Below are 17,612 nucleotides of genomic sequence, written 5' to 3'. Positions count from 1 at the left end.
TCGATTCCTGGGTCAGGAAGATCCCCTGAAGAAGGAAATGGCAAACCACTCTGGTATTCTTGCCTGGAGAATCCCATGGACAGAGGAGCCTGACCAGCTGCAGTCCATGGGGTCGCAAGAGTCGGACATGACTTAGCGACTAAACCACCACCACCATATCCTCAGTGTTGAGTGTGGGGATGCTTCCTCCCCATTCTTACACGTGGTCCATTGTATAAAAGGACCATGTGGAGGGGGAAATGGCAACCCACTCCAGTATTCTTGCCTGGAAAATCCCAGGGACAGAGGAGCCTGGTGGGCTACAATCCATGGGGTCGCAAGGGATCGGATACGACTGAGCATGCACACACATAGTAAGGAAACATTTTTGTTTATAAAAGTTCTACAGTATACTAATGCATATATATGGAATTTAGAAAGATGGTAATGATAACCCTATATGCAAAACAGAAAAAGAGACACAGACATACAGAACAGACTTTTGGACTCTGTGGGAGAAGGTGAGGGTGGGATGTTTCGAGAGAACAGCATCGAAACATGTATATTATCAAGGGTGAAACAGATCACTAGCCCAGGTTGGATGCATGAGACAAGGCTGGTGCACTGGGAAGACCCAGAGGGATCGGATGGAAAGGGAGGTGGGAGGGGGGATCGGGATGGGGAATACATGTAAATCCATGGCTGATTCATGTCAATGTATGGCAAAAACCACTACAATGTTGTAAAGTAATTAGCCTCCAACTAATAAAAATAAATGGAAAAAAAAAAAGGACCATGTACTGATCCATTCCACCCTCAAGTGGCAGCCACACCCTGTTTAACCCTTCACAAACCCATTAATCCCATCCTCTTAGTTACCAGTCCGATACCTGGCCCAAGGCTATACCCAGCTCTTATCACCCGGTCTTTGGGCCTGGAGGGAGTGAACTACTGACCTCTCTGGGCCCAATTTGAGCTACTCTTTCTACAGAAAGCATTTCTGGGGTGCCCCAGCCTCCAAGGGGCTTGGCTTTGCTTTGTTTTGTATGGTCTTGGCACTCAGGCAAATGACTATTACCTGAGAGAGATCGAGGCCCTTTATGTTTCAGCAGCATTTTATTATAGCACTTAAGTGGTCATTATTCCAAAAGAAAAGAAGAGGAACAGTATTAGGCCTGGCTTGCAAAAGAAAAAACAGGTTCTACTTGCTCTGGCAACAGGTCCAAGGACACCTGGCAGTCAGGAGCTGGGAGGAACAACCAGGCCTAGTAACACCGAGACACTCCCACCTTATGCTCCTTGGCCCTGCACCTGTGAATAAATCTTCTCTCTACAGCGATGTGAGCCCTTCGGGGTAGACACTGGACCTTACTGTTACTCCTCTCCTCTTTTGTCCCACACCTTCCAGCACAGGGTCAGGTACAAGGAGCAGCCCAGATTGACCTTGTCAACCAAGGTCTATTCATTGATTGATGAGGGAGAGCGTGTGCAGGGGGATTGGAGCCTGAGTTCAAAGGCACAACCAGGAATCACGCTTGCGAGGGGTCAAGGGCAGGGCTCTTTGAGGTAGGCACGGAACGGCCATGAGAACAGACCCTGATGTAGAGGACCCAGTGTAGGCTGTCTCTTTGGAGCTGTGGAATCGTGTGTGAGTGCCTTCATCTCTCTGATCCTGTCTCTGAGCATGAATAATGGCAGTAGTGATAGCATCCCAGCCAGCTCACTTCGGGGGGAGATTGAACAGCAAGGCACCTTGACTCAAATAGGGCAATACTGGAGGAAGCAGTCACGAGCAGAAGCTGCTGGGACCTTGTTTCGGTTTCATAAACTTCCATTGTGGCAACAATCAAGAGATCTTAGGAAGACCAGATGACCCACAGGGAGATCCGGCCTGGGCTCAGTTGGGTAGAGCCCTCTCCAGGAGATAGCATACCGGTCCATGCCTCTGTCCCCAGACTATCTATTTGCCTAAGACATTCTGCTAAGACCTAAGGACTTCCCAGATGGCTCAGGGGTAAAGAATCCACCTGCAAATGCAGGAGACACAAGAGATGTGGGTTCAATCCCTGGGTCGGGAAGATCCCCTGGAGGAGGAAATGGCGACCCACTCTTGTATTCTTGCCTGGAAAATTCCATGGAGAGAAGAGCCTGAGGGGCTACAGTCCATGGGGTCACAGAGTCAGACCCGACTAAGCATAGCACAGCACAGCAGCCTGCTAAGACAATGACAGGACCCACCAGATACAACATGTCCGGAATAGAACTCCTGCTGGTCCCTCCTCCAGACTGCCCACCTCGATGCAGGAAAATGCTTTCCTTCTCTCAGGCTGGAAACCTCCAAGTCATCCTTGGTTCTTTCTCTTTCTCTCACAACTCACACCCAACCTTTCAGGAAATCCTGTCTATTCTCCCTTCAAATTATTAGGTTGAACTACATGAAAGGATTATATCCAATGCTTTTTATCTATAAAAAGGCATCTTCACCTGAATCTCCCTGATAGGTCCAGGATCCAACTGCTCCTCTCCACCCCACTCTCTCACTTGGATTGTGGCATCGACCCCTCTCTCATCTCCCTGCTTCTGTTCCTGCCGCTTACCCAGCAGTCTCCTTCAGCACAGCAGTTAGAGGCAAGTCTTCATGAAACCTAAGCAGGACATCTTAGTGATGCACCATGTCACTGCTCTGGTTAAAACTTGTCAAGGGCTCCCCATTTCACTCAGAGTAAAAGCCCAGGGTACCTTTGAGACCCACATTATCTGCTCCCCTGTCTCTCTGACCTCAGCTTCCCCATTGCCCTCTCTCCCTTGCCTCCTGCCCTCTGTGGTCTCCAAAGGTCAGGCCTGCGCTTGGCTCAAGGCAGTGCTGCTGCGACATGCCCTCATCACCTGCAAGCTTGCACTCAGATCTCAGATCTTGTGGAGGTCCACCCTCCACAAGACCTTTCTAATTAAAACTGGAACTGCAACCCCCATCTGGGCCCTGTATCCCCACCCCTGCAAGCCTATCCTCTTTTCCCATAGCCCTTACCGTTATCTAGGATAGTATCGCTATCTAGGATAGTATATAACTGAGTTATTTGTTATGTTTATAATTTTTCTGGCTTCTTCCACTGGAATATGTGCTCCGTGAGGATCAGTTTGTTTGTTCTGCTGGGCCAGCTAGGCAGCCCCACTGCCTAGAAGAGTTCCTGGTACAGAGACCACACTCCTATGCATTTGTGGGATAAAAGAAAGATAAGAATAAATGGACAAGTTAAAGTTACTCTCTAAAGCCCACATCTGCAGCTGAATGCCCAGGAGCTCAGACTGCTCTCTCCTTGACACCAAGACACTCGAGAGGGTCTCTGACCCAAACAAAGCTAAGTGTAAAGGAGAGGGTTGGTGGAGGTCATGGACCCGTACTACTCCTTGCAACCCCACAGGGCAGGATGGGTGATCCCTTCTCAAACCACCAGCCCCCAATCCCCAGTCTGAAGAACACCAGCTGGGCTGGGAGCCAAGACCACAGCCCGCCCCCACTGCCACCCACACAGTTTCCACGGCAACAACAACGACATTAACAATGTGATTAAACAGCTGGAATGGGACTGATAAGGTCTGGAACCCAGAGTGGACCACATACCAGGGAGGCCCTTCATGGGCACCAAGACTGAAATACCTACAGACCCCGGCAGGGGACAGGTGGCAGTAAGGACCCAAGAGCCCTCTGCCACAGCGCCTTTAGGGACTTTCCAGCCCCCGGGGGCCCCAGGCGTTTTGATAGCCTCTGTCGAGAGAAGAGTAATTACTTCCTTAATCCTGTGTTGTGGGGAGAAGGATCAACTGACAAGTTCATTATCTCAGCAGAAATGGAGGTACAGGAAAAGGGCAAGGGCCTGCTCACACGCACTAACTGTAGCCTTTGGAAGGGTCTGGGTCTGTAGGCAAAAATCTGTGGCTCACAGCCTGGCCGGTCCGTCTGCTTCTGAAAGGGCCTTGGCAACCAGCAAGAACTTCGGGTACTTGAGCACCACTGTGTTCCAAGATTTTTATTTAATGTCCACAACAGCTGAGACTCATGGCTGAAAAGTGACCAGCCCCGGTTTGCATGGGCTGACGCCAGACCTGACCCCAGGCCAGGCAGCTCCAGAGCCCCAGTTCCTGTCAGGGTTCCAACATGACAAACCACCCTGGGGACAGAACATGTGTGTCCAGATCTCCTGAAACATTAAAAATCTCCTTTCAGCCGTACAGCCTGCCCTCAAACCACCTCCTTGCTGTGGCTCTTCTCACAGAGCAGAGGGAAAGAGGCTGTCATCACAGGGTAACAGACTAGCTGGTATTCTGGGAGCCGCTGGGCTAGAAACCTGACTATCCAGTTAGAAGGAGAAATCCAGTCCACGGATTAGCCCCCATGAGCACCCACCCCAGCCCAGGAACACCTCCTGGATCCAGCCCTGGAAACAGGAGCAGCTCCAGGTCGGGGAGGGGAGGCCCCACACACAGCAGTGACACATCCAAGTCTCACTGCCCCATCCCAACAGGAATCCTGCTGCATCTGTGCCCCTGGGTCAGCCACACCAGGGAGGGGTGGACACGACCCAGGTGCTCCGATCCTGCCTCCTCGGCCAATCAGCTGGCAGGCCCCACTGGGGCCTCCCTCCCTAGGGGCTGGTCCCGTGCTCCAAGGTCATTTCCTGGTGAGAGGACCAGCAGGCGGGCTTGGCAAAGTTCCCTCCCAAGTGCCACTTCCTTGACTCACTTCCTTCCCTAAGTCTCCAGCTCTCCAGACCAGGTCTGGGACATCAGGGCTTGGGAGAGGCCAGCCTGGGGACCTAATCTTTCTACAGGAGACAGAAGTTCACAGGCTCAGTTTTGGTGCCCCAGATGGGATGGAGAGAAGGGATTCCAGAGCCCCTAGCCTGGCAGGGAAGACTGGGCTTCTGGTGAGGGTGGAGTTTGGTGTCCAGCAGGCTGAGAGGTGTCCACCTCCTACTACCTGCTTGAGTCATCCCTGCCTCTGCCAGTTTCCCCAGATCTTTGAGGGTTACTATCTTCATTTAAGAATCAAAATACATTGAAATCAGAGCCTTGTCTGTTACTCATATGTTATGGTGGCCATCTATTCAGACTGTGCAGTGACCCAGGAGGAGGCCGGGGAAGACCCTGACAACCCAGAGCCTTAAAGTCCACAGAACCCTAGTCATAACCCCCCTGAGTCTGAGGCTCAGGTCCTCAGAATCAGAACTGAGCAACTAGACCTGAAGGAGGTCCCAGCTGGAACTCAGAGAGGGTGAGCAATTTGCCTAAAGTCACACAGCTGGTGAATAACAGAACGGCACTAGCTGGAACAGAGCAGGAGACACAGGGAGGGTCTAGGAACCAGAGCCCTGCCCCTCCCTAGGGTGAGTAAACAGCCAAGGGAATAGTGAAAGTGAAAAATGGTGCCTGACCAGTAGGAGACCCACAGGACTCTGCCAAGAGCTGCTGCCAGGTAATTCCATGTGGTGAGTGTGGAGAGGGTCAGGGAAAGAGGTCTGAAAATCTCAGAGGAGGAACTGGTGAGTCTCCTGTTGACCACATGTTCTCTCTTCCTAGCTGGTCGCAGAATTTCAGGCCAGGACCCCACCTCCTTCCTCTTTCCAACACCCCCACCAAGTGGTTACTAACCCTGTGCTTGAGCCCCCTAGTGATGGGGAGCTCACTATTGCTCAGGTAGTCAGTGACATTTTTTGGACAGCTCTCTTGGTTAGGACCGTTGGATTTCTAAGCCTGCATCAGCCTCCCAGGAATTTCCTGGAGCCATCAGATGAAAGTTAATTCTGCAAACAGGTCAAGACCTCCTTAGGACAAACAGCTAAAGGCCCTTTCTCTGTGCACCCTCATTACCATGTGGGTGTTCCCCTATCTCCACTGCTCAGAACAGAGTAATCCTCTGGGCAAGAGGCAACATGGTACATCAAAGGGACACTTCCACCTTCTTTGTTCTAGAGGCATCTCTGGATCCATCATCCCTGGGTCACTTGGCCACAGTTCATTCCCTTGGAATTTATTTCCACACACTCCCAAGCATGATCAGAGACGCTGGTAATTCACCCCAAAGCGGGTAGAGGTAAGAGAGAGAGTCAAAGAAAGGATGACTCACTCATCCAGTGCACAGTGTGTGTGAGTACATAGCATGTATGCACATGTCCAGGGGGTTCAGGAGTCCCCTTGGGGTTCCTACTCTTACCTTTAGCTGGGGCTAAGGCAGACAGATTTATCCACAAATTACCCAGGAAACAGCTGAAATGGGAGCCCCTGGCCCAATGGCCGTGCCAGCCCTTTTTTGGTAGGTCTTCCCAAATCTAGACCTGCTAACCTCATCTCTTTTCCTCTTTATTCCTCTTCCCAGGGATATCATGACCCATGAACATCTTACCAACAGAGAGTTTAAAGTTTTAACTTCACATACTGTTTCTAATTTGATCTCCATATGTCTTGTGAGATAGTTAAGGGATGGGTTATTTCCCCATTTCACAGGTGGAAAAACAGGCTGGGAGGATAAGCTAGCAAAAAGGCTTGGTAGAATAAACAAGTGGCCCAGAGGGGCCTGAACCATGTCTCTTGCCCCTGCCTTTCACCCTTGGCTCAGGTATTTTCTGGCTGCCCTGAACCAACTTCCAACAAAGTGGGTCATCCACAGGCCTCAAAGATAAAAGGTTCAGGGACAAGTATACTAGACACACAATGAATATGAGCTGCAAACTAGCACAGCATCAATGAGGAGCCCTGAACTCCAGGCCTGCTGGGTAACTGAGCTAGAGCTGAGGTTATAGCTTCAGCCTCCAGGCCTCAGACCCTGCCCCCCTTGTCTCAGCTCTGCAAACACTCAGAGGATGAGCTGGGAACCTTCCTGCTTTTTCTTCACCCCACCTCCAGTCACCAGCCACACTGGGTATAGCCTAGAACAGCTTTCAGGAGCCAAGAAGATAATGTGGAAAATGGAAGGTGCTTAGACATTGAAGTCAGGAAGAGGAGTTGTCAGTTCCCTTGTCATCTGAGGTATCCACTCAGAGACCTCGATGGAGTCACCTCTTGAACCTAACATAGATGCACTGACTCCCATGGACCCTGGGGTTCTCAGAGGAGGCGCACATAAATCATAAGCAACAGGAAATTCAGGGACCAGGGAGTCCAGAAGCCCAAAGGTTCACAGTCAGGCAATGGCAAAGTAAGAACCATATCTCAGGGTCCTGTTTTCCAGTCCAGCAATCTGTAGCGGACTTTCATGTGACCTTGAAAAATCCCTTCCTTCAGTTACCCCTTCCTTCAGGTCTGTAACGAGGGACTGGACCGGCTGCTCCAAGCCCACAAGCTCTGACACTTGGATTCCACAGTATCATGGAAGGCCTGAGAACAGGGAAAGGAGTCCTGAGTTCACCAACTCCTGGTCTGTTAAAGTCTGTTCTTGGGAGAGTCCTAAGGCTTTAGGGTTAACAGTCTACCCAGGAACAAGGGGCCCTTGCATTTGAGGCGTGGGCACATCTGCCCCCTTGATTTACAAGTCCTCTGCTTGGCCACCTCAGACACTGTGATCTGCCATGGCGACATCAGTCAGGCTTAAGGGGCAGTGAGAGGAAGTCTACTCTTGAGCCAAGGGGACAATTTCTGGACTCTGGTAACAAGTGACCAGGTCGGGCTGGATGACAGATGGGGTTCCAGTGGGGCTGGGCAAGAGGGAGAGCCAAAAAGAATTCACACCATCTCTGATGAATCAATTAGTGACCAGAGAAAAAGAGTGATCCCCCCAAATAGTTTTTTACAGGTATTCCAATGCCCCACATTTAAAAAATCCATGTAACTCCTCAGTCCAGCCCAAACACAGACCAAGGGTAGGTTTCCTGACTGTATACACACACTTATGTACACACAGGCACACGCACCCACACAAGCACCCACCCATGGATAACACACACTAGGCACATACAACACCAAGTATACCTGTACAAACACCTGAAATGGGAGAAAGATTTAGAGACTGGGATGCTGAGGCCCTGGATCTGAGACCAGCCTACATTGGGCAGGCCCAGATAACCACCTCGAATCTGAGTTCATCTGTAAAACGGAGACGCACCACCGCTTGGCCTCCCAGAGCGGCAATGATGACCAAAGGAGCTGCTGTGAGCAGGTTTTGAAAACTGTAAGAAAGCTCTTGGGCTGTCTACTTGGACTGCACCTGAACTATCGGGGAGTCTGCAGTCAGCAGCCTGAAAAGCAGCCTAACATCTTAGAGATTTGGTGTGTGAATCAGAAGGTCTGCTTTTCTATCCCAGCTCTATGCCGCTCTAACTGGCTGATTTTGAGCAAGTCTCCAGGCCCTCCTCTCCCCATCTGTAAAAGGAGAGGGTGGACCAGGAAATCCTGATACCCTGTACCTGTAAGGCCCTGCCTCCAGAGTGAGGTCTGCCTCTCACTCCTGCAGCTGGGGCAGTGAGGATCGCTTGCTCCCTGGCAGCTCTTGCCCAGAAGAAAGAAAGAACTCTTTCCAAGAGGGCAGGAACCCTTGAAGGAGAGAAAAGCCCAGGGCAGCCAGCCTCCCAAAGCACCTGGTCAACCAGGTGCAGGGGTGGGCATCCAAGTCCTAGTTCATGGGGCAGGTGCTGAAGGTTATCAGCATCTGAGGGACCGGGACATGCCTCTTCTGCCCCCTGCAGTCAGCCCCAGAGAGGGACTGGGGTGAGGGGGGCAAGCGGGGACACCTTCTTAATTCAGGATGCCACCCACCGAGCCCTGAAGGAGCCTAGTACTTGGCTTTCCCAGACTCTGCCATGCGGCTGGGGGGACAGGGAGGCCACTAGGGACCAGGCTTTGGGCGGTGCCACCCAGGCCTCCTCCCCGCACCACAGCGCCTCTCCCCGGAGCTGTGTAAGGGCTAGCCAGTTCGCGCCCTCAGTCCAGGGACACCTCCTTACCCAGAACTTGGAGCCGAGCTCCCCGGAACCGCACAGAGCGTCCATGAGGTCCGGGCGCGGCTGCGAGGAGGGCGAGCACTATCGCCTACCAGCCCGGGACAGACCTAGCGACCGCCTGGAGCCGCCTCCGCCCCGGCGTTCCGCCCCGGCCCGCCCCCGCAAGCCCTTCCCCCAGGCCCTTCGGGTCGAATTGCGACAGCGCCTCCCCGAAACTGCGGCTCCAGGAAGGTTTGGGGGACAGGAGGAGGCCACTGACACAACGACAACCCCTTCAGGTGGCCCCTGTGCCGCGTCGAGAGAAGTCCCAGAAAGATGAAGCTGCTGGGGACGGGAGCTGGGTCTGTTTCCAAGAGCGACACACCCAACCCGCTCCCGGACTCTGCTGGGGGAGGGGCCCCCCAGGAGTCAAGGAACGTGGTCGTGAATAAACCCCTGCCACCTTCATCTCTGAATGTCAGTCTCCTCATCTGTGAAATGGGAAGAGCTTGTGAGTTATCTGGGAACTGGCAGAGACCAACACACAGTGTGCACGTGTGTGTGTGTGTGTGTGTGTGTGTGTGTGTGTGTGTGTGTGTGCACCCAAGGAGAGAGAATGGGAGAGGGTCCCAGGATCGTTCAGATGGTGGCTTCCCGTGATTATCTTGAACAGCTGCCTGCCTGAGGTTCTGTCCCTCCCTGATTTTGCACCAGCTGCTTCAGCCTCCACTTTTATTTCTGTAAAACAAGGATAATCAAGGTACCTATGTCACAGGATTTCTCTGAAGATTAAATGTGAAAGGTATGTAAAGCCTCGAGCATATCTCCTGGCACATTAAGTAGGCTCCACTTCAGCCTGGTAAGGGTGGGAGATGGGCAGGTGAGGCTCCAGGAAGGGCCCCACATTAGCACATCCCTCCTAAAACCGAGTCACCACATTCCCCATCTGTAAAATGTGTTGGGGGGGGTCAATGGCCTCCTTCTCCTGCTTTCCAAAGCTTGACCCCTCCCTCCCTCCATTTTCCACTCCCCTAGTCATCCTCTCTTCCCTAACGTGACCCCAGAAGCCAGTTCATCACCCCTCTTGAGATTGAGAAAGAATCTCCCCTTCCCCCAGCACCTCTTCCCTCCTCTTCCCTCCCAACCTTGTTCCTGTCTGTAGGATCTGCCCAGGTGATCCCTTCCCTGCACTTGTTCTCGAAAGAAAGTGTTTTCTTGCTTGGCTGCTCAGCAGCAGGTGTAGGTGGGTGCCAGCAAGACAGCATAGAAGCCCCAGCCACCTCCTATCCCTCTGGGCAGACAGGAAGTCACCAGAAGGAAGTCTTCAACCATGAGCTATCAGAACAGAGATCTGAGCCAGCATGAGAGGGGTGGAGGTGGGAGCAGGGTGGACAAGACTCCCCCTTCCCCAGGCAGGAGACTGGGGCCTCTCCCCTGCCACTGGGCAAGTCCTCTTAGCCCTTTGTCTGCCCCCCTCCCCCCCACTCACCCAGTCTCCTAGCCCCCTCCATCTCTGAGCCAGACTCTGCAGTTTTCACACTCCTGTCGCAGTCTGTCTTGGTTATATTTAGTTGTGAAGAATCAGTCTTCTTTGCCAGTCTGAGAGGTCCCTGAGGGCAGAGATCGACGGAATCACCTCCACCCCTGCCGCACCTTGGGCAGAATCTTTAGTATACAGTGTGACAAGCCCCTTGATGTCCCTGGGACTCAGTTTCTTGAGTAACTTGGACAAGATGCCATCTAGGGTCTCTTCCCACCCTGCTGATCTAGGCTTCTCTGTGGAGGAGCTGGGAATCCTCCACCAACCTTTCCTCTAGTTTGGGACTGGGACACTTGGGTTCTGTCTTCAGCATTGTGGCTGCAACACCATCCCTTTTGGCCCCAGCCTTCCCATTTTGCTACTGGAGAGCCTTTCCCTAGCCTGTGGCATTGAGTGGGAACCTCCAAGATTGAGATCGTAGTGGGACACCTAGCAATCCTTGCTTCCTCCCCTCTCTCTTGAGGCATTCATTGGGAGTTTGGCCTCTCATGGAATGTGGCTCCTTTCACAAAGCCATTGAGTAACAGCTACAATATTCCTAGACATTAAGCTGCTGGTCATTCTCACCAAAACAAAAAGAGAGAGGCCCTCCTTTTGCCCTGCAGAGTCAGGATGAGCTCCATGTCTTCTGAATGCTGGGCTATTTCCATGCATCCTCTGGGCAGGATAAATTTCCTGTGTCCTTCGCTGTTGTGTCCCCCTCAAGACTGCTTGGCATACTCTCCTCCCAATGCCTCACTTCCCTTTCTGCACCTGACAAACTCTACTCATCCTTGAAGATTTTACTCAAGCCCTTCTCCCTCATGCCTTCCTTGCACCTCCCTCACCCCAATCCTGAGTAGAGATCCTTTCTCTGCACAGCCCTCCCTCCCTGTATTCTTATCACTAATGGTCTTGCTTATCTCCCCCAAAAGACTGTGAACATCTTAAAGATAATATTGTTTACTTTTTGTTTGTTTTTGGCCACGTGGCATGCAGGGTCTTAGTTCGCAGACCAAGGATCAAACACAGTGCCCCCTGCAGTGGAAGTGTGGAGTCCTAACCATTGGATTGCCGGGAACTTCCCAAGGATAATCTTGTTTATCACTATGTCCTCAGCACCCAGGATAGTGCCTGGCAAAGTTGGCCTTTAGGAAATACTTGTCGACTGACTAAACAGTAATCCTGTATCCTTAGAAGAGGTCATAAGTAGCAAGGCTGCTGTAGCATTAGGTACAGTCTCAGCTGTGAGTACTGTCTACTCTTCTTCGGAGTTTTCAGGCCCAAGATGTTTCCAGCTTGAGGTTCCTGAGAGGAGCAGTAAAGACCTATGGGTTGAGCAGCAGCATAGGGGGGAACTGAACCTCCCCCAGCTTTAATGGCTCCAGCCCCATCCCCTCTCCCCAGTTGACTGCAGCTCCAGGCAGGATACACAGAGAGTGTGCTGCGTCTCCCTTGCCAGCGAGCATCCCAGGGGAACTCAGCATCGGGAATTTCCTGGCAGAAAGATGGAAAGATAAGATAATTGCAAGGTACAGCTTTGAGCAGCAGTGACAGCAGAGAAAAGAAAGCAGAGCAAGTGGGTGTCGGGGAGACCCAGAGACAGGAAATCCTGCAAACAGAGAGAGTCAGGTAGGAAGTGATGGGACAGGGGGAAGGTATAGAACAGGAAAGGCTGCCAGTTCTCCCCTCCACTCACTGCTTGTTTTCTTTTACCCCCCATGACTTCTTGAAGGCTTGGAGCACCCCCAAACCCCAAACCAACCTCCAACTCTCAAACTTCAGCTCTCTTTTCCTGCGTGGTGGGACAGGGCCTCCTTCCTCCAGACCCCAGCCTGGTGGGGCCTACATTGGCCCTACTTGTGGACTCTGCAAGGAGGCCTCCTGCTCCCAGTCTGCACTTCGATCTGATTTGGCAGGTGTGTGAGCACTGGCTGCTGTGCCCGCTTCAGGAGTTTTCAAAGCAAGAAGAATTAATTAGCTCGGTGAGCCACAGTCAGCAGCTTCCACACCTGGACCAGGGCTAAGACACACAGAATTCCAACGTTTCTTAGCAGAATTCCCTCCTGGGTTTTCACTGGAGCCACCACCTCCTGGATCTTCCTTGCTGTGTCCTCAGAGCAGGGCATCAGTTGACACCTAAACTCGCTTTTGAGAATTAATTCCCCTCCTGGAAACCACTATCTTGGATTAGTCCTGGGTCCACGGGTTGTGGGCTGGGATCACAGGGCACCGTGGGCTCAGCACTCCAATGGCTGCGACTCCCCAGGTATAGATGAGTCCTTCACTGGCCCTGCGAGCCTGTCTCCTCCCATGGGGGCTGTACACAGCACCTGTTTGTGGAAGGTGTCCTCTTCCTGGCCAGGTGCCTCTACAGAAGGGGCACCAAGGTACCACCAGGCGAAGGTGCCTTGTGGAGCCACCTGGAGTTTGATGCCCTCACTGCACTGCTCTCGACAGCCCTTCACCCACCCCGCTCCCCTCCCACCCCCCCACAGGAAAGGTGAGAGGAGGAGAGGAGGTCATGGGGCACTGGGCTGTGATGGGTGGGGATTAAGGGTGACGTGGAGGTGAAAATGTTTGGAAAGTGGGAGAGGTCTGGGTGGGGCAGGGGAGAGGACAGGAGGAGACAAAAGAAGAGGGTGGGAGGAGGAGGAGGGGAGCAGGTGCCTTGAGGTTCAGGAGGAACATTACACTAGGGAAAGGCGGTGCTTGGGAAACTGGGAAATTGCAGAGTCAGCCTTGGCCAGCTCTTGGCCAGGTACCTGGAGCTGAGGGACACGTTCCCTTGTGGTCAAGCCTCTCTCCACACAAGGTGGAGGGCTATGGGCTTCTCCAAGCCTCTGAGGACACCATACTGGGAGTGCAGGAGTACATTTTCATGAACACAAATGTGACTGCTTTGGGAAAGTCTTCCCTGGCAAGTCATTTTTTGATTAGGACTCCTCACACCATATCCCATACCTTCCGCAATGGGACAGAGGCTGGGGTAGTGTGAAGTCAGTGGTCTAGAGGTTGGCCAGATCAAGATTCAGACCTCAGTTCCGCCACCCCCTGGCTTTGTAATCTTGGGCAAGTCACTCAAACCTTTCTGAACCCATTGCCTCATGGGAAAATGATAGCGGTGGTACTTTGCTTGCTAGGGTGTTGTGAGAAGTAAGTGAGAGACGGCAGATGAATCTCAGGCTTGTTTTTAGCCCTAGCTCCACTAGCTCTTCCTTGTCCTCCCGCCCCTAGATAGACTTTTTCCTGGACCTTGAGGTGGAGGAAAGCCTGAGATGGGGGCCTGTAGCTGTTAACACAATTTCCTCTGAACCCACAAGAAGAAGGCTGAACGTATAAGTGCCAGAAGTAGATTTCTTACCTCCCAAAGCCCTCACATCCCCGAAGCTCCTGGTCATTCCAACCCTGTCCTGGAGGCTCTAGTCCAAGACCTGCTGCCTCCACCAGCCCCTCACCCTAGCCTCCTTCAGACTCCTCCACTCCCCACCCCCAATGTATCCTAGGGCAGAATCAAATAACCATTCAGACAAGCATCATGAGATTAGCATCCTTGTTGTTAAGATTGTGAATAACATACTGTTAATAAGATTCAGCAGTGTCATTATTTCTACTTCAGTACCCTTTTAATGAGACACAGCAGCTTTCATCATTGATAAAGATTTTACATTTTTGGCAGAGGCCACAATTCTCTCCCCTGAAATATTCACTCTGACTCTGAGGGGTCCTGGGGGCAGGGGATGGTTGGGAAGTCTGGGACTGAGTGGAGGGAGAAACAGCACAAAACTTCCAGGTCCAACCATTCAGCAGCCTCCCCAACCTCACCGGGATCCCAGGTTCCAATGGGGGATGTGGGTGAGAGCTGCCTAGGCCGAGCTGCCTTTCAGGTTTCAAGAGTCCTGGGGTTTGAAGGTGCTAGGGGTAAGGGGTTAAGGGTGTTCAGAGGAGTGGGGCTGAGGCAGATATTCGGGGGTGGCTGGCAGGGACAGACTGGCTGAGCCAGTGGTTAGTGCCCTTGGCACCAAGACATTATTTTGTTTCAGACAAAAGAATATTGCCTGTGGTAGTACCAGAAAGGAGGTTCTTCTGGGCTATGCTGCTGGCGCCTCCTCCTCCCCACCTCCTCCCCCCCTCAGACTGCCTGGCTGCCTTCACCCCCCCACCCCATCCCGCCTCCTCATCGGGTTCCCACTGGGCAGGCAGCAGCAGCCAGTGTAAACACCTTGACGATGCTCATTTATCACCCCCCAGGGGGCCATCTCCCTATCAACTCCACTGAGAGGTCCCAGCCCTGGCTCCTTCATCTTAGGAGGGAGTAGTTCACTGTTTATATGGCTTAATCCCATTGCCAGTCCTAATGGGGCAGTTCCTGCAGTGCCAGGGCCCTCTTGGTGCCCACCCCCCCACCCCCCAGGGCAACAGGCTGAAGCCCAGACCACTCAGGTCACCCTGGCTGAAGCCTGAGGAAGGAAAACGCAGAAGCGCTTGCCTCCTCCCCGCAAGCACCCCCCAATCTCCATTACAGCAGCTGAGATGCCTCCCCCAGCCTCAGTCAGCCTCATTAAACAAAAACAGCTTCATTATGCCAATTTCCAGCTTTCAATGCGGGGCTGATAGCTGTCAGCAGAAATAAGAGTTAATCTGGCATCACTCACATTCACAGAGCTGCCTGGCTAAGAGGAAGCGATAAAGCTTTGATAGGAGCAGGAGTATACCCTGCTTGTCCAACCTGCCACCAACAGAGGGACTTCCCTCTTCCCTCACCCCTGGGTGACCAGGCTGTATTCTCTCTCTCTGGGTATTAACACACACACACACACACACACACACACACATACACGCAGCTCTGACCCCTTCCCTCCCCACCACCCACTCCCCATCTCCAGGAATCTTTGTCCAGTGCCATCTGGAAATGCCTAACTGTCTCTTTGGCTTTTACTCTGGACCGTGATTAACTTTTTATTTTGGAAAATTACTTTATTATATATATAGATATGTATGTATGTATATATAAAAAGGTTCCATTTCATTTGTAAAATCTTTTTTTTTTCTTTTTTTTCCCTACAGAAAATGATGACAAGATTAAAGGAAAAAAATAAGTTACATTACAGTTTCCAAAATGGTTCTTGCTCTCCACTGAAGATGGGCCCCCGTCAAGGCTGTAATGCACTCTCAATCCCAGCTTGTGCTTTGCAAGAAGAGGGAACATAACTAGACTAGTTATTTTAGGTGAAAATAGCCAAGAGACAGACGCCTTCGCCTCAAAAATATTCTGAGACACATAAAAGCAGAAGGAAACAAATCTCTCCAGTCACAAAATGTCGTACATCCCGCAAATACTAGATTCAATTAATTTAATAAAATAGAATATACATAGAGATTCTGCACAAACGTATTGCTTTCTCCCAACAGCTCCTGGTGTCGGGAACCTCAGCTCTGCTGGGCCTCTCTCTCCTCTTGGAGCCAAGGTGGCCAGGGCTGTCCAGAGCCGGGGCTGCTGCTGTTAACTCTGGAAATTCTGCTTGCCAATGCCCAGCGCCACTGAGGCAAGGAGGAGCACCTCCTCGGTGCCCATGTGGAACCTTTCAGGAATACAGCCCAGGAGGAGGAGCTAGGATTTGGCACCCAGTGGAGAGAGGTGAGTGGGAGAGTGGGGCAGGACTCAGGGGTCCAGGTCTGCTGGGTCAGAGGATAAACCGGAGAGACTCAGCACATCTTTCTTTGGGGAGGGCAAGGCAGCCATGCTGTCGGGAGGGCCGGAGGCCAAGGGATCCTTGGAGTCGCTGGACGGAGCCCTCCGGCGGAGGCAGACGCCGGGGCTGGGTGGGGGCCGAGGGCCCTGGCTCTGGCTCTCTGGGGGGTCTATGGAGATACTGGGTGGGCTGAGTTTCTTCTTGGGCCGGCTCCCAGCTCCCCCTAGAGGCTGACCTCCAAGGCTGGAGGGATCAGGGCCCAGATGGGGTTGGGAGCCACGGTCCAGGCAGCTGACTGCGATGGAGTGCCTCCTCTGTTCATCCAGCCAGGACGCAGGCCGGCGCGGGCAGCTCTGGGCCTCCACGCTGTAGCACTTCTTCAGGTCCCGTGGGGACGGGGCTTCCTCCTGGCTGTCCGTGGGCAGGAGGTCTCCTGAAATCCAGCTCAGCTCCGTGTCCAGCTCTAAGCTGCTTCTGGTCTCTGGTGGGCCCTTGCCCCACGTGGGTTCTGGGCCTGGGCGGGGGGCTGACGGGGGCATGTGCTTCAAGATCTTGCTCTGGCTGCGGGAATGCTGCTGAGCCTGGGTGCTGGAGCGGCCCCAAAAGGAGGATGCCCGGGCCAGCGACGGGGAGGGCCCACTCACCTCTGACAGCAGGTCTTCCCTGCTGCCCAGGCCCTGAATGTCCAGGGAATCCGTCCTTATTGCTGCCTGTATGGGGTGGGGGGAGGGCTTAGCCTGCAGGCTTCCTCTCCCCCATGAACTGTCCCACCTGGCAGGTCAGACAACCCCTCCTTCCCCTCCAAGGAGTTGCAGGACCACCTTAAGCAGGGGTTCTCAGTGTCTGCTTTTACTGGGGGATAGGGGGCATGCACTATTTGCTTTCTGTTGTCCATTGTGTCCCCACCCCCAGGCCTGCAGGAATTGCTCCATACAGCTCCCAGCCCATGCGATCGCAGAAAGCACTGGGCCAGCTCTGCTCCCCAGCTGTCTCCTTCACACCTCCCAGCCTCTGCACAGGCTATTTCTTTGGCCTTACACACCCTTCCCAAATGGCAAGCATCCTTTGACTTTATGGGCTCAAGTACTCTGTGATGTAATATCCGACCAACTTTCAGTTCAGTTCAGTCGCTCAGTCGTGTCCAACTCTTTGTGACCCCATGAATCGCAGCATGCCAGGCCTCCCTATCCATCACCAGCTCCCGGAGTTTACTCAGACTCATGTCCATCGACCATCTTTACCCCAAAGTAAAACTGACTTCTTCCTCTTCTGCTCTCTGCTGCACCACACAGGTGAGCACCCTGTTGCTGCAGTGACCTGATAGGGTATTTGTCTCTGCTATTATACCACGGGCTCCAGAGGGCAGGGGTTGTCTCATTTGTCCCTGTCCCCAGTGCCCAGACATGGAGGCTGCTCAGTGAATATTTGCGAAGCAGATGAGGACTGTGCCTGCTCCCAAAGGTGATGATGGATTGAAGCAGATGTTCATGTAGCTATCCTCACACATGGGAC

At 52.8% G+C, this 17,612-nt stretch overlaps 2 protein-coding genes across 7 annotated transcripts in view; both read right to left on the bottom strand.

Moving 5' to 3' along the window:
• Positions 1-9,046, bottom strand: part of ABCC3 (ATP binding cassette subfamily C member 3) — a 48,934-nt gene extending 39,888 nt beyond the window's left edge. For all 3 annotated transcript variants that reach the window (XM_065910417.1, XM_065910416.1, XM_065910418.1), the window contains exon 1: positions 8,913-9,046. In XM_065910417.1, coding sequence (XP_065766489.1) covers positions 8,913-8,957 — 45 coding nt within the window. In that variant the 5' untranslated portion in view covers positions 8,958-9,046. The remainder of the gene's footprint in view (positions 1-8,912) is intronic.
• Positions 9,047-15,726: 6,680 nt separating this feature from the next.
• The window catches only part of CACNA1G (calcium voltage-gated channel subunit alpha1 G), a 62,108-nt gene continuing 60,222 nt past the window's right edge, over positions 15,727-17,612 (bottom strand). For all 4 annotated transcript variants that reach the window (XM_065911046.1, XM_065911047.1, XM_065911044.1 and 1 more), the window contains one exon: positions 15,727-16,810. In XM_065911046.1, coding sequence (XP_065767118.1) covers positions 16,070-16,810 — 741 coding nt within the window. In that variant the 3' untranslated portion in view covers positions 15,727-16,069. The remainder of the gene's footprint in view (positions 16,811-17,612) is intronic.

The sequence above is a fragment of the Muntiacus reevesi genome, chromosome 18, assembly GCF_963930625.1.
Source record: "Muntiacus reevesi chromosome 18, mMunRee1.1, whole genome shotgun sequence".
Classification (NCBI taxonomy): Eukaryota; Metazoa; Chordata; class Mammalia; order Artiodactyla; family Cervidae; genus Muntiacus; species Muntiacus reevesi.
The sequence above is the reverse complement of the archived record's forward strand: the minus strand, read 5'-3'. Positions and strand labels throughout refer to the sequence as shown.